Source organism: Notolepis coatsorum (assembly GCF_963971535.1).
Source record: "Notolepis coatsorum genome assembly, chromosome: 5".
Lineage (NCBI taxonomy): Eukaryota > Metazoa > Chordata > Actinopteri > Aulopiformes > Paralepididae > Notolepis > Notolepis coatsorum.
The window spans coordinates 133797066-133824105 of record NC_140169.1 but is presented as its reverse complement, the minus strand read 5'-3'; the positions used below and the strand labels follow the sequence as shown (position 1 = coordinate 133824105).

At 44.1% G+C, this 27040-nt stretch overlaps 2 protein-coding genes across 5 annotated transcripts; one reads left to right on the top strand and one right to left on the bottom strand.

The window, feature by feature from the left end:
• The first annotated feature begins 591 nt into the window (after window positions 1-591).
• Window positions 592-19838, top strand: ttbk2b (tau tubulin kinase 2b). 4 transcript variants are annotated; one of them, XM_084313939.1, is made up of 16 exons: window positions 592-788; window positions 1299-1433; window positions 1550-1697; window positions 1917-1990; window positions 2098-2238; window positions 3366-3470; window positions 3601-3666; window positions 3800-3892; window positions 3993-4118; window positions 4217-4371; window positions 12415-12604; window positions 16428-16688; window positions 17012-17226; window positions 17346-17817; window positions 17929-18635; window positions 19023-19838. In XM_084313939.1, exons 2-16 carry the CDS (start codon window positions 1365-1367, stop codon window positions 19387-19389), a joined length of 3189 nt encoding a protein of 1062 aa, XP_084170065.1. In that variant the 5' UTR covers window positions 592-788; window positions 1299-1364; the 3' UTR covers window positions 19390-19838. The 4 variants fall into 4 exon arrangements, with proteins under 4 accessions (XP_084170065.1, XP_084170064.1, XP_084170067.1 ...); XM_084313938.1 differs by having other exon boundaries at window positions 17334-17817; XM_084313941.1 differs by lacking the exon at window positions 16428-16688.
• A 296-nt stretch (window positions 19839-20134) lies between these two features.
• churc1 (churchill domain containing 1) lies at window positions 20135-27023 on the bottom strand. Its single transcript, XM_084313942.1, has 4 exons — window positions 26798-27023; window positions 23146-23281; window positions 22979-23049; window positions 20135-21839 (listed from the first exon to the last, which is right to left on the bottom strand). The coding sequence occupies exons 1-4, from the start codon at window positions 26834-26836 to the stop codon at window positions 21747-21749; spliced, it is 339 nt and encodes a 112-aa protein (XP_084170068.1). The 5' UTR covers window positions 26837-27023; the 3' UTR covers window positions 20135-21746.
• Between the last annotated feature and the right edge of the window lie 17 nt (window positions 27024-27040).

Below are 27040 nucleotides of genomic sequence, written 5' to 3'. Positions count from 1 at the left end.
GTCCCAAACACACACACTGTTGTCACCGGAAGGGCACGCAGATGGTATCTACTGCGCATGGGCGTTTTCGCAACAACGGCTCCGTGCTGACTACACGCTGTTGTCGATTCGTTTTTTTTGCGTATCTCCAAACGCAAACACAATTTTGCGTTTCAGCCGTATCCACAAAAAAACGCCAAAAAACGCATTTCTGTGTAATAGGGACATCAAACGTCGTCAAAAACGTATACAAAAACGCCAGGAATACACTAGTCTAACCATGGCCTACCGTTTTGCTGTGGAAAGAGACAATACAGACCCTCCCCCATTGGCAGGTGGTGCACAGGCATCACCCACACTTTCACAATTTCCCTGCGCGGAATTGTCTAGTTTTTTATTATTATTTATTTTCTATTTATGTTCAAAATAAATAAACGCATTCATTCAAGATATCTGGCCTCGCTCGGATCTCACAGCTGTGCCCGCACAGTGCAATGCTCCAATTCAGCCATTGGGTGGGTGGCTCTGCGGCTCTGCAGCTGCATACTATTGCGCTGGTCTCGCTCTGCACGCCAGTGACGTAATCAATGCTGTTGTGTGCGGTGTGGATGAGCTGCAGGACGCGTCTCTTAGCTACGCTGTTTGTTCGCTAGCTATGTCTCTGAGCAGCAGTCAATTATTTTATTTTTTTAAATAGCCCAGCATATGGATTTATATATACAATACGACATGGTAAAATGGAATCTCGTAGCAGCCGAGTGTCTGGTTCCGATGTACCATCAATGATCGCAATGGTGCAGCCTAGTACGGTAAGTTAGGTTGGAGGTTAGCTAGTAGCTACATTAGCAAACATGCTAGCTATGCTAACACATCAGTGCCAGCCGCCGCATTGAGCATCACTCAGCATACCCGTCGCCTAGGTAGCCTGCTTATTATTACTTGACTATGGGGCGAATTACAATGTCTTATAATCAATTATACACTGCGTATTAGCTACAATGTAATGTATTAGCCACCGTTGCATGTTGCCAAATCAATACAGTCAAATAAATAACTGTTAGCCATTGCGAACACCACCCTGGCCTTTCATGATAATTTGCAGCAATACTTTGCATGAGACTTGTAACACAAGCTAACCATAGATATAAATAGCTGTCAAGAGGATTTTCTCTGCTTGCAACAACGCTTTCGCTAATGCAATTAATTGATATGTTATAAGGGCGTACTACTGGCTACAACAACATCGACCGTGGCTTTTGATTTTTAAAGTCAGTTTGTCAGAAATAATCCAACTTCAAACCTCTGCTTCTTATTTTTAGTGAGTGGCCTGCGTCACTCATGCCAGGTGCAGGCCATCGTTGGGAGCACCACTCTGAACACTCAGGATGAGTGGGGCTGCGGAGCAGACCGACATCCTGACCGTGTCGGACATGGTCAGGGAGAGATGGAGAGTGGTGAGTGAGATTAGTAGTAGCCCATTGAATGGTCCACAATTGAACCTTTAATTGATATTTTAGGCAAACAAAAATATAACCCCCACCACCTGCCCCGGCTGTCTCTCTCTTTATAGGTCAAGAAGATAGGCGGGGGTGGGTTTGGCGAGATCTACGAGGTTCTGGATCAGTTGAGCCAAGCCAATGTGGCCTTGAAGGTGGAATCGGCCCAACAACCCAAACAGGTCCTGAAGATGGAGGTCGCTGTGCTGAAGAAGCTCCAGGGTGAGTGGCACGGGTGGCGGTGAGAAACCACGTCGAAATGTGACGGATAAAAACAGAAAAGACCAATAGCCTTCAATTAGCGTCCACATTCTACTGCAGGATTGTGGGTGTGTCATAATAATAATAATGATAATGATACACTTGTAGAGCGCTTTAGAATAAAAAGTTACAATGTGCTTTGCAAAATAAAAACATTCGACTTTCTCTCCTAACATGCAGGTAAAGACCACGTGTGCCGCTTCGTGGGTTGTGGGCGCAACGATCGCTTCAACTACGTGGTCATGGAACTCCAGGTATAATCCTGAAATAACTGTCAAAAGACTTTTCAGTGGTTTCTTGATCTATTGATTCATCTCACTGATTAACATAAAAATGCATGGCACACATTTCTTATCTGAAGGGGAGGAATCTGGCTGATTTGCGCAGAACCATGACCCGAGGCACATTTTCAGCCTCCACCACTTTGAGGCTCGGCAGACAGATGCTGGAGGCTATAGAGAGTATCCATTCTGTGGGCTTCCTGCATCGCGACATCAAACCGGTAAGTTGATCTGGAGGGTTGGGAAAAAAATTGCGGCGATGAATCACTAATGCTGAGCACGAGGAGGAAGTGGGAATGCACCAATACCACTTAATCACTGCCAAGAACGATTCTCCTGAGTACTACACTATTAATTCAATTGACCTATCTCAAACCCGCCCTCTTTTCTTGATCCTCCAATCACAACTGTTGCTTCCCCCGAAGACGGGGGATTGAGATTGAGGTCAGTTTAGAGAACACACTGTTGCACATCCAGAGTGGGAGGTGCTGGTCATATCCATAGGAAGGGGGGACCGCAGACTCCTTGGAAGACGAGCCAGACGGACCGACGTGATTCAACGATGCATTTTTATTGCATCTGTTTCACACGATAAAAGGAGAACAACGCATTTCACTTTAATCAGGTTATTTTCTAATCCAATTACAAAACAAACCTATATTGACCACATCGTTACAAAACGGAGATAAAACAGACCGAAGGTAATGTATTTACCATCTACAGTTACGTATCCGTCAGTTTCCGAAAGTTAATCCTCTCAGAACTTTTCTGTCCCGTCGACAGAGACACATCATCAGCCCTGTCCGACAAACACATTCTCCTCATTAAAAAATAATTAGAAGCAGATGTAGACGGACAGAGGCAACGGATCAATGTAGCCGGACTCTTAAGACCATTAGTTTAGGCTCATGGGACAAATATTATCTGTCGATGAGAGAGATCTAGCATCCTTCTATATCTCAAGCATGCACAAAATGAAATGGCTTTGCTTAGATTTTTACCTGTTATACATGATTTTGTATTGGTGAAATTATGCAGATACAGATGCCCTAGTTTTAGACCTGGGTAGTGAGGTTCCACTGTGATTTCCCCCACGGTAGTCGACTAGTCGCCCATCGAAGATCAAGCAATCCAAACTGTATCATGTAGGTTCACAATCTTTGACGAAGATGAATTATTTGAGTGTTACAAGCAATAAAGGTAAATGTTTGAAAATGTGTTTTTATATAATATGTGTTTTCTTGTTTCCATGACATCTACTGCAATACTTGTGATCAATATCAGTGCATCTCTTAACAGGCAAAGTCTGATGTCAAGTAAGTCTTTATGTGTCCTTTTTTAACTCCAGTCTAACTTCGCAATGGGCCGACTAGCCAGCACATGCAGATGCTGCTATATGCTTGATTTTGGCTTGGCCCGCCAGTTCACCAACTCCTGCCAGGAAGTGCGTCCAGTAAGTACTCTGTATTAACCAGTAAGCACTCTGTATTAACCAGTAAGTACTCTGTATTAACCAGTAAGTACTTATCAGGCATTGTGTTCTCGCTTTTCATCTCATCTCTCTCTCTCTTTCCTCTTTTTAGCCCCGTCCCGTGGCAGGCTTCAGGGGAACCGTGCGATATGCTTCAGTCAATGCACATAAGAATAAAGTGAGTTTGGATCACATGACACATTCTGCCTCGCTATCTGTGTCTCGTATGTGTTGTTGTCACATACTCTCTGACATGTGTACTCTCAATAGTACGTTTACTCTCCTCGCCTCTTGCGTGTCTGGATCTACAGGAAATGGGGCGTCATGACGACCTCTGGTCCCTGTTCTACATGCTAGTGGAGTTCATGGTGGGTCAGCTACCCTGGAGGAAAGTCAAAGACAAAGTATGTACTTCCACGGTATTATCAACGAGGGTTTTTCTGAACGTTCCCGTCTGTATAACTGCTAAAGTACTCCCTTTTCCTGTCACCTCTCCACTCCTAGGAACAAGTAGGAAATCTTAAAGACACGTATGACCACCGACTCATGCTTAAGCACCTTCCCTCGGAGTTCAGCATCTTCCTGGATCACATCTTGACGTTGGACTACTTCACTAAGCCCGACTACCAGGTGGGCCCGCATGCCGGTTTGTACCGTCCCGTGTTCTATGCGTCCTTTCCTTAGTGGTCTGTAACCGCGAAACGGCGAATGTGTTTTGTCCGCGACAGCTGCTGATGTTGGTGTTTGAGAACGCCATGAAGAGCCACAACGTGTTGGAGAACGACGCTTACGACTGGGAGAAAAGTGACTCGGAGGACATGCTGACCATCACAGCCTCTGCCACCACCGCTCAGCTCACCCGCCTCACACCAGCCTGCATGGGGTAAGTAAAGTATAGCTGCCAAGTTTAAACCGCGTTTTAAGGTGTAGCGGTAGCGGTGGAGTAATACTAGTAGGTGTATTACTGCCATCGCCATGATGTTTTATTGTTTTCTTTAACCCAAGTAATGTAAAGCGTGGACTTCCGGTTTAACGTTAGAATGGAGTAGGTCGCATGTAACACAGCTGCTCACCCGTTATTTTTTTTTTCGTTTTAAAAACATATTTTTAAACCATTAATGCGTTTAAAACTTGACGCATATATCAACTGAGACTATCAACTAACTATATTGACCAAAAGAATCGAGATGTCACCAAAGAAAGACCCAGCGAAACCAAAACCAGTCGAAGAGGTCCCGCCGCGGGACCCAGGATTCGTACAGCGGACAGCAGGAAATATTGACTTGACAGCGGCCGCTTCAAGTTCATCCCCATCAAACACCTCCGCAGATACCGAACATATCATCCGGAAAATGGAGGAAATGGGGAAGACAATAATGAAGGAAATGATCCACCAATCACAACTGTCGGAGAAGATAATAACTCAAAAAGTAGATGCTATTAAAGAATCTATTGAAGGCAAAATTGATGCGCTGAGAGCGGACGCCGACGCACAGAATAAACGCACCGAGGCTCTGGAGAAAGTAGTGGAAGCCCACAAAATCAATTTCACTCGCATCTACAATGAAGTAGAGGCTAACAAAGTTAACCTAACTGCTGAGATGAAGGGGAACTACAATGAAATCAAGACGGAGCTCAGCGAAATAACGTTGGAGCTCACGCGAATCAATAAAGAACAGAAAGCCAAAATATTCGAGATGGAATATCAAAAACGCAAGCTGAATATTCGTATTGTCGGTCTGGACGAATCAGTGAGATGTGAAAACCCTGAAGAGTTTGCCACAGAATTACAGAAAATCTTGGGAACAGGAATCCTTCCTAAAATACCGGAGGTGGATCAGTGCTTCAGATTGGGTCCCCGCTCCATTGGCAATAACGCTAAGCCCAGAGTGATATTAGTTATACTGCGCCAAGTCAGAATAAAAGAAATGATTATGCGTGAAACTCGCAGGATGAAAGGCAATCTGAAATACATGGAGGTACCAATACACTGCTTTGAAGATTATTGTCGTGATGTAGTGGAACTGCGTGCCAAGTTCAAGACGGTGATGTCTCAACTATACCTGGGGAAATACAGACCCCTACTAATATACCCTGCAATACTTCGCGTCGTCGACAAACAAGGAGCAAAGGTTCTCCTCAACTCGCCTGAAGATGCAGCCAAATTCCTGTCTGAACAAAACGCAGAATAGTGTATAAATGGCCTTTTAAATCTCAGTTATGCAAGGTCACCATATAGTACAACCTTTAATAACCGAGGATTTGGGACAGAGAGACCTACGTGCTCAGAGTTTTTGAATGCTTTCCCCGACGTGTTTATATTATTGCGGACATATTGGATTTAAGATTGGAACACTCCAGAACATACTGGAACATTCAGACAATGTAAAAATGAAATATTGGAATAATCTCTAGAACATCGAAGCATTCTTTGATATATGGAGCATTCTGGAATATCAGCAATACGTGGTCATTCACTCTACCAGAAGCCCCTCGGGGGAATAATCAACAGCTATCTAGATGCAGAACCACAGAGCCATCATAGCCGGCCGGCTGAAGATCACTCTACACAACGATCATCGCCCACCCCGGTCAGGGGAAATGCTGCATATACGTATTTAAAAACTGTTTTTTATTAATGGGAAATAATTTCACTACTTCTCCAATTAATACTTTAGATGTTTAAGCATAGCAATGCTCTTTTAAGATCTAAGTTAATGTTCTCTTCCTTTTACTGTTTTTTTTTTCTTTTTCATCCGCTCTCTCTGATTTATTGAGGCTCTCTCTTCAGTTCAATACCTTCATATTATTCATGGGTTACTATAAATTACTATAAATTACAAGTTCATATAAAATGTAGTGATTAGGGCATGACAATTGAAGCTTATTTTTGGTCTTTATTTTTAGTTTATCTCATTTAAATTTTTATTTATTTATTTTTTACGGGTAAGTGGCCAAGCCACAGTCGACATTCTACTTATGGTAGAATTTAGAGTGTTAGATCCTATGGTATACATAGGAATGTTAAGGATAATTGGATCATTCTGGGATATCCGGTGGTGCAAGGGAGAGAGTCATACGCAAAGGTTGTGTTCATGGAACACAATCCTGTACGACTCTCGGTGGGAGGGAAGGGTAGGGGATTTTTATTTGTATATATGTATGTTTTTAAGCTCGGCTCTCAACGGGACCTCACTAGTGGGATGTATATCTATTATTGCCTCGCACTCTAGAAGCATTACCAAAAATTACAATGCAACATGTATAGACTATGGCTAGTTTGAATATAATGATATGGAACACCGGGGGAATAAATAACCAACTCAAACGCAAAAGCGTGCTCACACTGATGAAAAAAGAACATGTGGACATTGCTCTGCTAAGCGAAACACACATTCTAGGGAAAGACATAGGTAAATTAGCGGACAACATATACCATAATATCAGTCACTCCTCTATTGGGACGAGAACTCGGGGCGTAGCAATAGTCGTTAAACGTAAGTTGAATATTGTACTAAAGGGAGTATGGTCTGATGTAGAAGGTCGGATAACTATAGCTAAGATTGAACATAAGAACAGGAAAATAGCGTTGATAGCGGTATACGCCCCAAATTTGTACGAAGAAGATTTCTTCACTACACTAACCAATGCAATGTTAGACATTCCCGATTACTCATTTATAATAGGAGCGGATTTTAATGCCATCTGGAACCCAAGGATAGACAAATCTTACCTCGCCTTTTCCAGCGAACAAAAGAATTCATCGAAGGCATTAAAGGATTGGTCAAAGATTACAGGTGTAAAGGACTTATGGCGGTTACTTAATCCCACGACCCGAAAGTACTCTTGTCGATCTGCGAGACATAAGACACTATCCAGAATAGATTATGTCTTTGCATCACAGAGACTATTTGATAATTATGAAGTGGAAATGATACCCAACGCACTATCAGATCACTGTTATTTACTCCTTAAAGGTACATTTGGTATACTATCCTCCCGAGCCCCAAGATGGCGATTTAACTCGTTGCTGCTTAACAACAAGGAATTCATTACACAACTCAAAGAAGCTCTTATAGTATTCCAACGGGAGAATGCAAACTCGGTGCAAGACCCCAGAATAATATGGATGTCTGTAAAGGGAATGATCAAAGACTTCACGGATAGCTTTTCCTCCAAAATGCGCAAGAATCAAAGCACAAAACTGGATGAGCTGGAAACGCTTTACTCAACGTTATTTAATTCTCTGAAATACAACAACTCAACTCGACTAGAAAATCAAGTTAACGTACTAAAAATAGAGATCAATGCCATATACAGACAACAATCGGAAATACAAATACGCAGCACAAGACAACAGCAGTACTCCCATGGTTCCAAACCCAGCCACCTATTAGCCAAGCGATTAAGAATTAATGCAACATTTGCAGATATAACTACCATTAGAGCACAACAAGTACTTGTAACAGATCCTGTAAAAATAAACGATACATTCAAAGTATTCTACTCCGACTTATATAAATCAGAAATGACCTTCGATCAAAACAAAATTGACACATTTCTTAATCAAATTATTCTCCCTAAACTTTCAGAGGATGACGCTAAACAGTTAGAAATACCGATCACACTAGAGGAACTCAAGAAGGCCATAACCGCAATGAAAAGTGGTAAGGCTCCAGGAAGAGACTGTTTCCCATCAGAAATGTACCTTTCTTGTTGGGACATAATTGGCCCCTTATTACTAAATATGATCTTATACTCAGTCAAGGAGGGGAACTTCCATAAAATTGACAATATTGCACTCATAACAGTCCTTAAAAAAGACAAAGACCCCAACGAGTGCGGTAGTTATAGACCTGTAAGCCTCCTCGGAACAGATATCAAACTGTACTCTAAGGTATTAGCCATCAGATTACAAAAGCATATGACGTCTTTAGTTCACCCGGACCAAACTGGCTTCATAGGAGGCCGCCTGATCACTGAGAACATAAGACGTATACTGCACGTACTTGATGCCGACAAGGAGGACACCATACCTAAGGCGATGCTGTCCCTGGACGCTATGAAGGCCTTTGACAGGCTGGAATGGTCGTATCTGTGGGCAGTGCTAGAAAGGATGGGGTTAGGAAAAGGATTCATCGATATGATTAAAGTATTATACAAAGACCCATCGGCCATGATTACAACAGGCACAATCATCTCTGAAATATTTCCGGTATCACGCTCTGCCAGACAGGGTTGTCCTCTTAGTCCCGGACTGTTCAATCTATCATTAGAGCCTTTAGCACAATATATAAGACAATCCCAATCCATAGAATCGTAATCAAAGGCACACAACAAAAAATTTGTTTATATGCGGACGATGTAATATTGTTCATGAAAAACCCCAACACCACATTGCCTCATCTGCTCAAGTTGATTGAGGACTTTGGTGATTTATCGGGATTTAAGATAAATTGGCCGAAGTCGGCTTTCCTTCCACTTAACACCCCTGCAAAAAAAGATACAACCCTCCCAGGACAGATACCGATGGTAAAACATTTCAGATGCTTGGGAGTGGAAATATTCCCTACCATAAGACAAACGGTGAAGCACAACTACACAAAAATCCAAAACAAAATCAAAGACGACCTTGATAGATGGGCAAAACTTAAGAACACAGTACAAGCACGGATATCAATAGTTAAGATGGATGTACTACCTAAAATCAACTTCTTCTGTTCAATGCTACCGTTACCCCCTCCAGAGGGTTACTGGAAAAGATTACACTCCTCCACATACAAATTTATTTGGAATAACAAACCACCACGTATAAAAAGATCCACCGCACAGAGAAATAAAGCAGATGGTGGCATGGCATTTCCAGATTTTTTCCTATATTTTAAGGCGTACTCATTAAGTCCATTGACAACATGGTTTGACTCCCAAGCATTAGCATCTTGGAGAAAAATAGAAGAAAACATAGTAGCCCCACATAGACTGAAGGACATAGCATACACTAAACTACCAATCAAGCACTGTGAACGAAAATTTGGCCCCATAATTACTCATGCGATCCGGATATGGCGTGAATCACACAAAAAAAATCCTAACCCACAAGAATGGCACAATCATACTCCCTTATTCAATAACAATGCTCTCTTAATTGGAAAACGACCTATAAGATTCCCTATATGGGAAGAGCAAGGCATACACTCATTAGGGGATGTTTTTAACAAACAGGGTTTTTGTAGTGATAAAGAAATACGCAAAAAATGTAATCTCACCAAGTCCACATGGCTTTTTCACAAACAGTTAGAGCTATGTTTGAAGTCTCACGGTGTTCCATTAGACAGACCAATTGAACACCACAGATACCACAAATTCTTCTACTCAAGAGAGACATCGAGAGGTTTTGTTTCAGAATTTTATCATCAATTACTAACGTCCTCGTATGAAACCCTCCAACTTGACTCTGTCTGGAGGAGGGATATACCAGACCTGGAAAATGACTTTGATTGGCAAGGAGCCTGGGCAAATGTCCGACTTACATCAAGGAACCCGGATCATCAACAAATCAATCTTAACTATATTCACAGGACATACTTGACTCCTATAAGACTGTGCCGAATGGGGCTCAAACAAGATTCCAAATGCACCCAATGTACAAATGGGGACGAAGGGACATTTATGCACATGTATTGGGACTGCTCACCAGTTAAGGCATTCTGGAAAGATGTGACCCAACAAATATCAAAACTCGTATCTTGGAATATACCTGTACACCCCTCGGTATTGCTGTTGAATGATGTTTTTGAGTTTGCAGTGAATCCACAGCTAAAGAGATTGGTTTTATCGGGTATCACAGTAGCCAAAAAGCTGATCGCATCACGCTGGTTTCAACCGGAAAAAATGTGCCGTAAAGTTTGGTTTCTTACATATCTCGATGTAATTTACCATGAAATATCTACAGCAAGAATTCTGGGTCTCAATGAATCCAAAATGTCAATGTGGTTAGAAGTGGTGGAGAGAATAAAAGCTAGCTTATAATGGTAGTGTCTGGTTAGGTGCGAGGGATAGTGGAGGTACTTCTCAAGGTGGGGTCCGGGAGGGGGGGGTTCGAGCTGAGCATATGTGTGTAGGGTTTTTTTTTTAGATAACAGGTATTATGGGTATATCTTATATAAAACAACTAACCAAAAGGTGATCTCATTGGATGTGCCCTGACAATTAATGCTTGTATATCTTATCGTGTGTTGTCATGTTTGTTTATATGTTTGTTTAAAAAATAATAAAAAAATAAAATACAAAAAAAAAAAAAAAAAAATGTAAAGCGTGCACATTTATATGTTATTATAAAGAATTCACAATGGAAAATCAATGGATATTAGACAACAGAATGAACGAAAGCTACACTTTTGACAATTGAGTGGCAAAAAAAAGACATTGGATTTGAGTTGGACAAGCCAAATGCTGTGATATTTTGCTATACTGGCAAAATTTTGAATAATATTGTGCTATAATATTTTTATCAATCAGTCATTACTAATGACAACCTTGTGATTTCATCTTCAGTAGTGAGGAGGGATTTATTTTGTAAAACTACCTGAGACTGAAACAAAACACTGTGCACCTTATGATCGGTATTGATATTGTCTTTTTCAGCCATTTCTTTAAAAAATTATACAGTACTTAGCTAATTTCTGCATTTGACATTTCCCTTTGAAGCTTAACTCATTCAGAGCCATGCCCTTATGACCATATTAGGACTAGCATGCCAGCACTGAAGTCAATGGGAGGACGGGGACATTTGCGAACGCTTAAACTATATCTTAAATTATGGCTATGGGTCTAATACACCCGTCGCTTATCAATGACTTGCTTGCAGTCAACATGTACGAAACAGATCGTTTTTTCATTGGTACATTTCCGTTTGATACCGTTTTGAATACGAGTATAGTTTTGGAGATGTCTAGTAATTCCAGAGAAATTCCGCGATAATAGCTCTTTAGTGGAATACACAAAACACGTTGTAATTTTTCGGCTGATTCATGAATCGTTTTCAAATAAACGCTAGATTATCGATAGTATATGTGTACTTATGCACGCTAGAGAAGTGGGCTGAAAAATCGATTATCCATGCCGTGTCAGCGCTAACGTTACACACGCACACACACACGCTGCAATGGCGGAGAATTATGTGCAATACCATTCGGGAGACGATAGGCGGCGGTATTTGCTCTTTTTGAGCTCAGACCCATTCCCAATGATAACGTCAGGCTGGATGGATGAAAAAATAATGGATATTGCTAATAAAAGAAATAACGATTAAAACCCGTGTTTTCTCGGGTCTTGGCACTCAACGCATGGCGAGTTAACCTGACTAATCTCGTGGTTGGCACAGAATGGGTTAAAGGACCATGGCAACATTATGGGAAATACACTTACTGTCTTCTCCAGAGTCAGACAAGAAGATGGATACCGATTTCCTCTCGGAGTGTTCAGTAGAAAGATATTTGGCTGCAAACTAGCCTAGCTTAGCACAAATGAGTGGAAGTGGATACCGACCACTAGCCTAGCTGTTGGCCAAAAACACCTCTCCCAGAGTTTTAAGCTATGCTAGCTGATACGTATCCGCTTCCATTAATTTGCGCTAAGCTAGGCTAGCTTGCAGCCGGATAGCTTTCTACTGAACGCACGGAGAGGAAATCGGTATAGATCTTCTCGTCTGACTCTGTGGAAGATGGTGAGTGCATTTCCCATAACGTCGCTGCGTTCCTTTTAATATTCATCACATTCCATTGGACATGTCCATTCAATTCAGGGTATCCAGCTTCTTTTTGTTGTTGTTGGAGGAATGGAAATCTGCACTGTCAGAGAAATGGCTATTCTAATGTGTGCCGTTAAAGGAGCGGGTTAATGACCTTCTCTCCTCTCTCCTCATCAGCATGGCCAACGCCTCAGTGCTGCCGGGCGAGCTGCAGCGGGAGAACACGGAGGACGTCCTGCAGGGAGAGCGCCTCAGCGACGCCGATAACTGCCCCCCCATCCTGACGCAGACCAACCTGGGCGCGGATGTGTGGGAGGAGATGGATCGCAACCGGAACCACAAGCGCTCCCAGCAAATCATCCGGAAGGTCAGGGCCGCATAGCGACGGGAGGGTATAATGGGGTGTTCAGACTACGGGCTACAAAGTGGCGAGCGCGGAAGCACCGAAGCCAAGTCGCGCGTGACGTGTTGCTTGAGTGCCACGGTCGTTAATCAGTGTGATTGGTATGAGATCACCGGTAGAAGAGAAGTCCTACTAAATGTTATGAGATTACAACCGTGAACTATTTGCCATAACATGAATTATGTTTAACATTAACTCATTGACTGCCACGCTGTTTTTCCATCTTTACTACCTGGCGCCAGCATTATAGACCATTTTCACGATGTTTGCGGACCCATCGTATATTCTATATCTATATATAGCTATGGAGACAATAGTACAAAAGTACTCATTTGACAGGCACTATTTATACTCCAACAGGGACAAAACAGTTTATTTCTACATACCTTCGTTTGTGCGCTATACCACGCAAAGAATCGCCTCGTTTCACAATAATCCAGGCTGGTTTTCTAGATTGTGAGATATAGTGTGTTTTGTGCGCATATGCGCAAATCTCGTGGCTGCTCGCCCGAAACCTATATTATTGCCAGGTCAAAGGTAAACACGAACATACGTTTCTTCTAGGGGTGTAAAGGTACACGTATCCGTACCGAACCGTTTCAGTACTGGACCTTAGGTTCAGTACGGCTGTGTACCGAATGAATATACAACGGTATGTTAACCACTAATGACCGCCCACCGGCGGCTGTTTTTTTCACAATCTAATATATATATATTTTTAACAAGTCGATTATTAATTTCAATATAGAATATTCGTTGACAGCCCTACAAGTACAATTAGTTACTGCATACTACATCACCCCTGAGTGGAACATGGAAAGCCAAATTTTCCCCACTGTACCCGAAAACCCATAATGAACTGTTACTTCAAAAAACCGAAGTACGTACCGAACCGTGGTTTTTGTGTACCGTTACACCTAGTTTCTTCACAAAGCCATTGGGGGGGGGGGGGGGGGGGGGGTCGTTTTCCGACACTGCGATCATTACAAAAGCATGTTTTATGATGGGGTTTGGTAATATAGACGTAAAATAGACGTTACCTTTGTCAGCAGGTACTCCACTCTCGCTCCAAGTGTCTTGGATCAGAACAGGATCAAATTCAATACATATAACGTTAGGTGGCCCTCATCCGTTGTCTTCTTCTTCCATAGTCTGCTCGGGCCAGACTATACCACGGAGCCCAATAGGTTTCCTCATCGGCCGGTTTGACTATAGTATTTTTATGATTTACCAGAAGTGCTGAGTCCAACATAGTCTGAAAACGCACCTTATCATCCATAATCATCATCCATATCATCCGTTTTGTCTTCTTCTTCATAATATCCAATAGTTCGCTCTAGGCGATCGCCATTGTCGAAAGTTAGATGGCTGTAGTTTGCTCACTGCTTCTCACTCCCTAGTGCTTTGGTTGCTCACTGCAGCGTGGGGTGACCCCACACTAAACTGACCCATGCAGTTCATAAGGTAGGCGATACTGCCACCTGTCGGGATTCAATCGTCATTGCAGGTCCCAGGCACACTCACAAACCGCACGAGTGTTTAGAATAATAATTTAAAAAAGGAACTAAAAACGATATCTCGTTATTGGCGCTCAACCGTTGGCTCTCAGAAACGAGATAACTCTTTTTTTGGTGCTCAATGAGTTAAGCAGCATAAAATCTACCCAGGTCTTTATTTTTTTTTATCCACTTTTTCTCCTGATTTTTTTTTTTATTTTTCTCCCATCCCAATTTCGTATTTCCAATTCTCCCCTCCCCTGTCTTGAACGTTGCTCGACTATGCCCCCCACTGGTCGGTTGTAGGGAGGATAGAAGCCTTACATCACGTGTCCCCTCCGGTACACGAGGAGGCAGCCTGTCACATCTTTTCACCTGCCAGCGCGGACTCTGTGGTGAGGTGTAACGCATGGGAGGCTCACACTACCCCCGCTACTTCCTGTCTCTGCTGTGCAGGCGTCCCCAACCGACCTGTAGGAGTCGCTGTCCACAACGTCCAATCCCCACCCATCGACTTCCACCCTCTAACTCTGCCAATTGAGTTAGTATGACGGCTGGTCCAAGCCGGAGGCAATGCTGACACCCGGATTCGAGACCGGAGTCTCTTGCTCTCCTTCACGCTCTGGCACCTCAGTACCTCACTGACCTCCTCCACCCCTACACTCAGTCACGGTCCCTACGATCCACGGACACTGGTCAGCTCTCCATCCCCCGAACCAGACTGCGGACCTTTGGGGACAGAGCTTTCAGTGTGGCAGCTCCCACCCTCTGGAACTCCCTCCCTGCAGAACTCCGCACCGCCCCAACTTTGGACTCATTCAAAAAACTGCTCAAAACCCACCTCTTCAACTCTGCCTTTAACCCCTAATCTCTCACTTTATATGTATATGTTGTGTCTGTCCACTGTCTGTTACTTTGTTATTCCCCCCCCCCCCTTATGTAAAGCGACCTTGGGTCTCTTGAAAGGCGCTATATAAAATTAAGTTATTATTATTGCATTGGTGACGAGCGCAATCTCTGCTGCGCCACCCAGCCGCCAAAATCTAACCAGATCTTTTTATTTTTTTCGTGTTGTGATTAAATCATTTTACAATCAAATGCTCCCAACAAGGACGGCAACCTGCTTGCTTAATCTGTCGGTTTCTCTTCCAGCATTGTCTGCGTTGTGATCTCTCGACGCCTCATTGGAGCGAGAGAAAAAGTTGAGCTCGTCTCAACTTGAATTTGAGTTGGACACACGCGCTACCATTGAAAATGAACGGTTTCCTGTTGCTTTTGTAGCCTGTAGTATGAACACACAGTAATACGCTGACTGAGTTGACTCTAGCAATACCATAGCAATAACACTTAAGACTGGAATCCCCTTACGTACTGCTGTGGGCGATGGAACAGGTTCACAGTCTGCAGCAGAGTATTCACTGCAGCTGCAATGCAGTGGCTGTTGGGCACAATACACTCCCTGCCCCAAGACATGATTATGTTATCATTTTATTTAACTCGCATTTAAGAATGCACATCATGTCATTATTCTTGGGGAGGGACAACATACATCTCCTTTTTAGTGGAGCCGTAGGCGTCACTTCTACAGACTAAACAGAGTTATCCGAAGTCTGGATTTCAGGTTTCTATGAGGGTTTTTTCAGCAGTCTGAACACCCCTCCCAAGCTCCCTTTGCCCCCAAATCCTGTATACTAAGTACTGATCTGAATGCACTGCACGCACTGGACTGGACTTGTCTGCACTGGTATATTAAATCATTATATCTTTTGCCTGATGGGCTTACTTGATATGCTGGGCCCTGTACATATTCTCACATTGATGTATTGCTTTTTGTGCGTCTTTCTGTAATGTATGCTTGTTTCTTTCTCTTTTTTTTTGCACTGGAACTGAGCTACCATGCTGCACCAAAACAATAACCACAGACACCGTTGCGATCATAAAGCATCTTGTAACTGACACTTGTATCTTTGCCACCAGGTCCTGAAGAAATTAGATGTTTGTTGTTTTGGTAAATAATAATAAATGGTCCATTTATATAGCCGCTTTATAGCGCTTTATCATTTGTTCCTCACATTTTACCCATTCACTCACACATTCACACACCGACAGTCGAGGCGACCATGCAAGGTGCCAACCTGCTCATCGGGAGCAGTTAGGGGTTAAGTGTCGCTGCCCGGGAGGAGCGGGAATCGAATCGGGAACCTCCGGATTACCAGATGACTGCTCACTGGCGTTCTTTCCTTTTATGTGACATCATGAAGTAATCATCCCTTTCAACCTGGGACTCCCAGGAGTGGGCGATGCTGGAACTGGAGCAGGGCAGCGGCTCCGGAGACGCCAAGCCTGCAGCGGAAGGACGCGGTGAAGACAAGAAGGGGATCCATGCGCCGGCAGAAAACAAGGCTAATTCTGAATCTCAAGATGGCCGGCCCGCTGTGGTTCTGTCGCACATGGCCATGCCCGACACGTGGTTGCTCAGCCACAGGAGGCTACCGGGGCTGCTGGGCCAGATGCCCTCAGTCCTCCACTTGGGTAGATCTCAAATGGACCAGGTGAGGAGAACCAAAGCTTTTTGCCGATCACCAACTGACACACATAATTGAAAGCTAAAAAAAAAAGAATTTACTCATGCTCATTCACTCACACACCGACAGCGGAGGCGACCGCGCAAGGTGCCAACCTGCTCATCGGGAGCAGTTAGTGGTTAAGTGTCTCGCTCGAGGACACTTTGACACGCTGCCCGGGAGGAGCGGGAATCGAACCGGGAACCTCCGGATTACCAGATGAACCTCCTGAGCCACTGGCGTTCTTTCCTTTTATGTGACATCATGAAGTAATCATCCCTTTCAACCTTCTCTGTCTCTCCTCTGTCCAGGTGGTGAGTGAGGATGAACACAGTCAGAACCAGGGGAACCAGAGCCCCAACACCGGCTCTGTACAGAGTTCTCCCAGGCGGGTGCGCTCGGAGACCATGTTCCTGGACCGGGCCGCACCACTGCTCCGGAGGATCAGACACAGCCAGAGCTTGGCCTTCGAGAAGAGGCTGGCTCCGGAGCCCAAACCCACCATCGAGCGCTTCCTAGAGGCCTAGTCAGTACCGCCACCAACATTCACTTTCTTGTGTTTTTTGAGTAAAAGTATGCATTCTAAAAAAAATTATTAAAAAAAGGTAACTTCGACGTAACTGATATGAAAAGCTCTCGTTTCAGCCTGGGGAAACAGCGTCCCGTCCTGTCCGAGGTGGGGGAGAAGTCCGTCCCCGAGAAGGGGCGAGGGGATCAGACGGCTCCTTGCGACGAGGAGCACACGGGCGCGGCCACACCGGACCAGGAGGAGGGGGGCGCGGCCAGCAGCGGCTTTGTGGCCCTGAACCTCAGCCCCGTGCCCCAGGAGGGGGACTCCCAGGAGTGGGTGATGCTGGAACTGGAGCAGGGCAGCGGCTCCGGAGTCGCCAAGCCTGCAACGGAAGGACGCGGTGAAGACAAGAAGGGGATCCATGCGCCGGCAGAAAACAAGGCTAATTCTGAATCTCAAGATGGCCGGCCCGCTGTGGTTCCCGGCAGCCCCGTTCTGTCGCACATGGCCATGCCCGGCACGTGGTTGCTCAGCCACAGGAGGCTACCGGGGCTGCTGGGCCAGATGCCCTCAGTCCTCCACTTGGGTAGATCTCAAATGGACCAGGTGAGGAGAACCAAAGCTTTTTGCCGATCACCAACTGACACACATAATTGAAAGCTAAAAAAAGAAAAAATTGACTCATGCCCACAAAAAAAATCTGTCATCTTTCCACAGTCCTCCAGCTCTATGGCTCAATCCCCTGTGCAGGAGAAGAGTGAGGCCATACCACTAGAGGCCCCGTCCACCAAAGCCTACAAACCCCCAGAGGAGAAGAAGATAGAGGAACGAGAGAAACCGGACTTGACCCCCAGCGTGCTACCGAGCCTGCTCAAAGGCCCCGCGGCCCACCTGGCCAGCGACAGAGACCCAGAGAGCGACTCTGGGCTGCCTGACCGCTCCTCGGAGCCCCACCAGCTGCTTCAGGCCGACACGGTCGCAGGCGTCATGGAGATCACCGCGCCCAGCGTTTCCTCCTCCCCTCCCCCGCCCCTGCTCAGGCAAAGGGACTCTCCCTCCTCCCCCAAGTTGAGCCGAATCCCTGTACGGGACGCCGTGCGGGACTCCCCCACCAGGGACGTCTTCGCCGAGAGGCGCCACCGCTGGAGCAGCCCCGTGCCCGGCTCGCCCACCCACTCGCCCTCCCCGTCTCTCTCCTGCGACAACCTGCCCGGCGCTCTGCCCCGGGACAAGCTGCACTCGGAGCGAGGCTCCCGGTCCGACTGGCTGGGCGAGGACCCCCTCTCCCTGTCCTCCTCGTCCGGCAGCAAGAGCAAGATCCCGCGACCCGTCTACGCCGCTCTGATACCAGAGCAGCTCGCCGGCCGGTTTCTGCCGAGGCCGCCGCCCGGGAAGCCGCCAACCCGGCAAGCTGTGGACAATAGGTAAGAGTTGGGTGTTGCAAACGGGACAACTTTTTATTTTTCCCCTCCGAAGATTTTAGTTGACATTTGTGGGAGAGTACAGTTGGTAGATATCTAGGATAGTCTGCTTAAAAAAAAGAAAATCTGATTTGTCAAAGATAATGCAAATTAATGCACCAGGTTTTTATTTTTTCATGTTAGCATGCGTCGCCACATAATGTAGAACAAGCTTCACGGCCCCCCCCCACGCCCACTTCCGCTAGCATGATAGGCACAACTGTAACACGTTAACACAAAAACACCGGTGCTTTTTCGGGTGAACCGACGGGACTCAAGATATAGGCTTCTTAAAGAACGTGGACCGCCTCCCTCTCTAATCAACAACACCTCTTCTGTTCCGTCCACCAGACGCCGGCGCTTCAGGGTCCGCGCCAGCAGCACCAGCGACGCCGACTTCCTGGCCAGCCTCACCCAGCTGATGCAGGACCGCGGAGGAGCTCTGTTCAGTCCTCCTCCTCCGCCTCGCCCCCGTAGCTCGTCCTCCTCCCTGCAGCGCTCGCTGAGCTCCTCCCCCTCGCGCAACGAGCTCCGCGAGGGAGGGCTCCTGGCGGGACGCAGCCACTCTCCGTCCAGCTTCTCCGGGTCCCCACCTCCCCGGCACGCCCACCCCCGCGACAGGTCGGGCAGCGGGCACGGCCACTGGGGGTTGGTCCACGCCCCCAGGGGGAGGGGCCTCGGCCACGAAGGCAGAGGGTCCGGCAAAGTGAGCCGATGAATTTGACTATACAAACGGGGTAGAGGGAGATCGCAGGTGGTCTGTACAGAGGCTGTGTCATAAATCATCCAACCTTACAATCTTAAAAACTCTGAAAGCATGTGTAAATACAGTATCTACTCAAGGGAATGTAATGTAAAATGTATGATAAAAATGTATTTATTTATTTATTTAGTTTTTTTTTTAATGTGTCAAAAGTACTTGACAAATGTGGCTTAATACCTGCAGTCGCAAAACAAAAAAAAGGGGTTTGAAACCTTGAGAATTGCCAATTCCCTATTCCCTCCTCTCGCTCCATATAGGCCTATTATGAGACCAAAAAGATATGTACTGTACAATACTTGAGGGATGTAAAGAAAGACATCATGTAGATAATGTACCATTAGGGGGAAGAAAATAGTATACACTGAACCGTGCGCTCTTAATTCACACTACATTTTACCCTTATTATACCAACATCAGCATTAGTAGTCAGGACCAGGGCATGTAGTCTCATATGCATAATTATGTAATATCAAGACAACTGCTAGATAATGATATACTATGTAAAGACTTATTAATCATTCAGGCATATTGACAATGTATTTGTATGCTTTTAATTTGCTAGCAAAGGATTTGTCATGCGAAGTTGTCACAATGTTGGAATGTAAATGCACTCATACTTAAGTATTGTGAAAGTGCATGGATATCTTTGCATATTACTTTTGTTGTTGTTTTTTTTATTCATTTGTACAGAGTCAGCTGAAACGAATCTGTATTTTTATTGGAACTGGTTCTGATCAAAATACACTTATCACATGTAGACCAGTACAAAATGTTGTCTGTTATTATTTATATTGATTGGTAGCTGATCAGAAAACAAAAATTCAAGAGTAAATTGATCTACATTTGTCATATCTATTTCAGTTTTAGAAATATATATATATTACAGTGACTGAGAAACTAATTTAAAACAGTCTTAAACTCCTTAAAAAGTACATGTACAGTATTGGTACCAGTGACAATACATGATATAAACAATTGGACATTGCAACGAATACGAGTACCGATCTAGAGTCTGCTTCGGTCCATTGGTTTGAATAAGGTCACAGGGACGAGCGTTCACTGACCCCAGATCAGCAGTCCTACCCTGGGAAGCTTTGTGAACGTGGGACTGCTATGCTGTTTTATTATGTTCTTATTCTGAGTATTTGGCATCTGACATTACAACTGGCGTCAATGATTTGATGTGTTCAATGTTCACCAGTCGGTGTACTCTGCCCATGTGTGACGGATCATATTGGTCTGAGTTGTGTTGATGTTAAATGTCCCGAGGGGGAGTCGAACAGGGGGCTCCCGCGTCCGACGACACAGGCCGCTGCACTAAGAAGTGAATTCACTCCTAACTACTGTACCTATGCGTCTGTTAACCCCGTTATGGGGATGTGAGTTTAATTTACCAGCCCGCACTGCCACAGTCACTCGTCAACACACCTGTTTCCGTGACTGTGGACATACCCACGGGCTTCCCCGTTACACTCACCTCCCTAAACTCACGCCCCTCAGGACATCCGGGTCACTGGGCACCACTGTGACGGATCATACTGGGTCTGCGTTGTGTTTGATGTTAAATGAGAATGTCCCGAGGGGGAGTCGAACAGGGGGCTCCCGCCTCCGACGACACAGGCCGCTGCACTAAGAAGTGAATTCACTCCTAACTACCGTACCTATGCGTCTGTTAACCCTGTTATGGGGAAGTGAGTTTAATTTACCAGCCCGCACTGCCACAGTCACTCGTCAACACACCTGTTTCCGTGACTGGACATACCCACGGCTTCCCCGTTACACATGTATGAATGAGCTGAACTGCCATGTACTGTAGGGATGCATCAATACAGCTTTGTTCACTGAAGACACTGATTCTGAGGCCTAAATATAAAGTAGTCTGATTATGACATATCGATACAATCCATTCATTTAACTTTTACATAACAATCAGGTGTGTGTGTGTCAATTAAATCTTTATTGAATCTCGAAAAGATCATTGAGAGCAGGCTCTCATTTACAATGATCTCGACGATTTGTCAGACCGTTGTTGGATATAAGAGATAGAATCCCTTTTTGTCCATTATGGAGATGCCTCCCGGTGCCGGAAATACAGAAAAACAAGCCCGTTTGCTTTCATTTCTGACCGTTAAAAAATGACTCTTGGTACTGGGTTCTTAGTATGGGGGGAAATCCTCCGATACCGATATCCTGCGTTAGCTTCGGCCCAATATCCACTAGCGGTGTTGTGTTGGTGCATCCCTACGGTGGAGGCGCCTGTAACATAATGTATATCTTTCAGTGAACATTTGATCGGGGGGCCGTTTTGAGTTCTAGAAGAGAGGGGCAGACTGCCTGGGGTCATCTGGGAGCACGCTGATGGAGTCCTCTGCCTTCCCGCACAGCATGCAAAGCATTGTGTACTCCTAGGGTCAAGAGGGGAAATCACAACATAAGCAAACAGACATATGATATCACAGCGAATTACAAAGAACCATATCACTGTTTTTTTTAAAGTGCCAATCTCGAAGATCTCCATTCCACGGTCTAATCGGAAAATGAAAATAAAAGTACTAATTGACCACAGGAAGAAAGGTACATAATGTATGTTATGTTGCAGCCATAAGCAATGTATTTACGTGTTGTATAAGTAATGTAATGTTTACTATTGGCAAAAGTCCAAAACAAACACCGCAAACTGGAGTCCAACTGGTAATCACTGCGGACAATCATCCACCCACCCTGATACACACACAGCAATACTATGATTATGTAATATATGTACTTATTTGTAATACGTACACATTGTACATTTCCGATACAATACATAAATATATTATATGGCTATAACAGAACGTACATTATGTACCTTTTGGCCGATGTACTTTATTTACATATTTTAAATGAGATCTTTAACCGGAAATGTCACCAGACACCCAGTTCATAATACATGCCGATATAGCTTTTATCAGTAGGCCATAGGATCATTCTCCATTGTTTTACCTCATTCAGCGATGGATAGTTACTTAACAGACATTTATTTAAATGGAGATCTTCAAGATTGGCACTTCGAGTTTTCAGAGGAACAGTGTTGTCAGACTATTATGTAAAGATGGTTGAATGAATGAAAACTTTATTTAACAGATTGCAGAATGGGTACAATACAGTACGGCTCAATACACACAATTGTTAAGGGGATGCAGACCAGAGAAAGACGTTTGTCTTGTTTACATCAGGGTCCCCCATTTTCAATTCATAGTGACATTTATGACATACACAATATACATGACATCATGACATTTATGGCATAGGGACATGCATGACATATAGTGACTGTTGTGTGCATTCACAGTTAAAAAGAGGCTGAGTACTTGTGATATTTCACATTCCAAGTGATTTGGATTTTGTTTTAAAACATAGTTATGGTATATGATTCTTCAGTTCACGGGTTGAATGGCTGCTTAGTATTCGAGAGATCACTGTCCTTTCATAACCGGTTAGCTACATTCTGCAAATGTATGGCAGATCCATAGCATCACCAACCAATGCAGGAGTTTTTCCTTACCTGATAATCATCGACAACAGAGAAAGTGTACTCGTGCCTGGCAATAATATGGTCACAGTTTTTACAAGCATCTGCAAAAAAAAATAGTGGATATTATTTTGATGATGTGTAACATTCTCTAGCGAGATCATTATCCGTTCAGTTGAAGCGCAGCACGGAAGACTTACGGTCATATGTGACGATCTCCTCTCCGTCTTCATCCTGCGTGTTTTTATTACTGATCAAGACGAAGTCCCTCTGGTGGCAGTTGGCACAGCACAGGTAATTCATCAGGTATGATCCATTCTCCAAACAGGTATTCCCCTGAAGAGAAAATTCAAGTTTCACTTAAAGGTGCTGTAAGTGGTAATTTTGTGGTCTACGTGTTAAAATAATAGCTCTACATTCTGACAGGCATCACTGATATAGATGGTTTGGTCAGTAGCATTGGTCTACTCCCAGTCCCTCCACTCTACAGTAAATGGAAAATATATCCCTTCCCACTTTATCAAATCAGGAGAGAGAATCTTGCCAAGCCACATTTGCTGGCAGATTATTTTACTTGTTCCAAGCACATGTTTGCCTAAAACTAGTTTGTATTTCTTGTTTTTGTCACCATTTTTGCAATGTAGAGTTCTCCAGAAAATCTATTTTGTGTTTACTGCAGAGCGGAGGGACTGGGGATTGAATGAATGAATGAAATCTTTATTTAACAGATTGCAGAATGGGTACAATACAGTACGGCTCAATACACACAATTGTTAAGGGGATGCAGACCAGAGAAAGACGTTTGTCTTGTTTACATCAGGGTCTCCCATTTTCAATTCATAGACATTTATGACATACACAACATGCATGACATTTATGGCATAGGGACATACAGGTATTGAGTACTCAACTGATACATTTGTGACATAAACGGTATTCAAATATACAGTACTGTTACCCATAGATCCTGACAGAGTATATACATATGATGGGGAGGGGACTGTACATTAGGAGGGGGTGGGTGGGTGGGAGAGAAATATACATACGGTGGGGTGGAGACTGTACATTTGGAGGGGGTGGGTGGGTGGCGTCTATACTTTCCACAAGTGAGTTGTTCCGCGTTGCTCTGATTGGCCACTGACCGCCCCTGCCTACGCTAGTTTTGATGAGCGTAATAATAATAATGAGCAGCGTAGAAATAATAATAATGCGAGAGCGAGCCCCGTAGAAATAATAATAATGCGAGAGCGAGCCTCGTACACACGCACGCTGAAATGGGTTTTGATGAGCGTAATAATAATAATGAGCAGCGTAGAAATAATCATTCGAGAGCGAGCCTCGTAGAAATAATAATAATGAGAGCGAGCCTCGCACACACGCACGCTGAAATGGGTATCGTAGAACATGACATATTAGCATGACATCTGAGTTATTAATGCCAATACTAAAGATTAGGGACAAATGCACGCAATTGGCACAAGTGTAAATCATGGATTAGTCACTCAGTTTTAACATCGGCACGCGTAGCTCAACTCGTTCGTCAGCTGGCTGTGGAGCCTATGGTCACAAGTTCAAATCACTCTTAGTTAAATTTTTTCAATTGAAATAACGTATTGTACTATTGTTTTCATCTCACTATATTAACGTGATTCCATCAACACAACATAAATGTTCAAAACACAACTTCATTATTGCTCATCTCTGCACATTATTGCTTATCTCTGGGTTATGGGTGGACGAGCAGTGAGTTTTAATATTGAGCACAGCATAAGTAGGTAATATGCTCTTGCACGTCCTTGGGCTTCATTATTCAGCCACAGGCAGGAGTTTTTAGATCACAGGCTGGTCATGCATAATCTCGCCCACCAGACTCTTCTACCGAATTGACTAGGTTGCGCAAGTCAATCAATAGATTACACTTTCTGTAGGCCTAACACTCACCTACTCATTCTGTTGCGACACAACATGACATGTTAGGGTTGTCACCTTCCGTGATCATGTTTGAACCAATGTGTAAAAAATCTGTTTTAGATTAGGCTGTAAAAATCTGTTCTATAGGCTATATTTAGTCTAGTTTATTAGACTATATTTTGTCTAGTTTATTAGACAAAGCATTTAAAAATACTTTGATGAGTCTACATCAATAGCATTAACCATACATTGTCAAGGTTGACAGAATAAAGTCTATATCAACTTATTGCCATCATGGACCAATAACAGAACAGATTGACAGGTGGTGACAAAGCACAAGACTGGGCATTTATTTAAAAAACATACATACCCTAAATGCACGTAGGTATTAATAAATCGGATGTCTGTCATGTTCTACGATACCCATTTCAGCGTGCGCGTGTGCGAGGATTATTATTATATACACGCTACGCTCATATCGGCGTGGGGGCACAAAAATACACGCTACGCTCATACCGGCGTGGGGGCAAAAAACTAGAGTAGGTCAGTGGCCAATCAGAGCAATGCGGAACAACAACTGGCTTGTGGAAAGTATAGACGCGGGTGGGTGGGAGAGAAATATACATACGGCGGGGAGAGAATATATACATGCGGTGGGGAGGAGACTGTCTATTAGGAGGTGGTGGGGGGTTTGGGCATTTACGGTGGCCAGTTTCGAATTGCAGCCTCCCTGTAGGTGCTCTTTAAGAGCGGTTTTGAATGTGGGTAGGGATTCACTTCACATTCCTTTACAGCTTTGGGTAGGGCGTTCCACATTGATGTGGCATAATTGCGAAACGTGTTTAGTCCCTTGTTTGAGCCTAATCTGGGTTTAACATGATTTGTTGAGCTTCCTCTGGTGGTTGTGGTATTCACTGACCGTTGGGAAGTATTTTGACATGTACATGGGTACCTTAGTCGTATAGTGTATCTTGTAGACCAGGCCCATTGCAAGTTGCTGTACTCTGTAGTCTACTCTAAGCCATCCTAGGTTGTCAAAGTGGGCAGGGGTGAGGTGGGTTCTGGGGGTAAGGTCAAGTAGTAGTCTGACCAGTTTGTTTTGTGATGTTTGTAATCTTGTTTTTAGCGCCTTTGAGGTGCTTTGGTACCATGAGGTGCAAGCATAGTCGTAGTACCCTTGAATGAGTGCTCCTGCCAGAGTCTTCAGGGTGGACACGTGTTACTGACCAAACGTTGGAATGTATAGCTATTATTTTTAACATGTAGACCGCTTATTTTAACAAAGAAAATACCACTTGTCTTACAGAATCTTTAAGTAATTAAGGTTTCACCACATACAATTATCCAGAACAAGCTACTTGTGATGCATTTGACAGTCAGAGATCAACTATCTGCTTTTTTTTGTGTGCTTGTAATTGAGCAAAAATGACTTCTAATCGACTTGATATTGTACAGTTCAGTATAATGAAGGACACAGTACCTTCTGCTTAGCTAGAACTCGAGTGTGGTGGGGTGCCATGCCACACTCTATATGTATTGTTGAGCAGAGTCCATTAACTTTTACACACTTGAATAACCCTGTAAAATAATCTTTAAAAATAACTCAGGTAAATTGAGAAATATAGTAGATAGTGTTAGAGTGAATCTGACACTTAAAATGTAGAATAGATACAACTTGTTTATCTACATAACCCCCCTGACTGAGGTGCCCGTCTACTAAGAGCGCAAAGTCAGGATAAAGCATCACAGTCACGAAAGGGGCTAGATAAAGGAATTCATTTCAGTGTTTTAAGTAACGTTTATCTTGATTTGCATGCAGATTCAGACTAAGGAATCTTCAAGCCCCTAGGGGCAGATTGTTAGTGTACTGTAGATAGGACATTCTAAACTGAAAATAAATATGTCCACAGTCCTCACAATTGCCATGGCATAATAACTTACCCTGTCAGGGTATTCTTTTTGCACACAACCGTTGCACATGTTGTTCCCCTTCAGCGACTCAAGGTGAAAGCACTTGACCTAATGTAGCTAGACGTATAACGTTAGAATAAACGGCATAAATGTTATGCACACGATATTAAACCGATTTTAGGCCTTTTTCCCCCAATGTATTTCCTGAACCTAGAGATCGATGCAGCTACGGAAAGTAGAGACGCGGTTTGCAGAGTACAACTTCCGCGATAA

Bases quoted from the DNA above. Each gene is read 5' to 3' on its own strand.
- ttbk2b (XM_084313938.1), top strand. From the start codon at position 1,365: ATGAGTGGGGCTGCGGAGCAGACCGACATCCTGACCGTGTCGGACATG. The intron at 2,239-3,365 runs GTAAGTTGATCT...TTTTAACTCCAG, and splicing joins TGCATCGCGACATCAAACCG to TCTAACTTCGCAATGGGCCG. The intron at 4,119-4,216 runs GTGGGCCCGCAT...TGTCCGCGACAG, and splicing joins TCACTAAGCCCGACTACCAG to CTGCTGATGTTGGTGTTTGA.
- churc1 (XM_084313942.1), bottom strand. From the start codon at position 26,836: ATGTGCAACGGTTGTGTGCAAAAAGAATACCCTGACAGG. The intron at 23,050-23,145 runs GTAAGTCTTCCG...TTTTTTTTGCAG, and splicing joins GGAGATCGTCACATATGACC to ATGCTTGTAAAAACTGTGAC. The intron at 21,840-22,978 runs GTAAGGAAAAAC...TCTTGACCCTAG, and splicing joins CTGTTGTCGATGATTATCAG to GAGTACACAATGCTTTGCAT.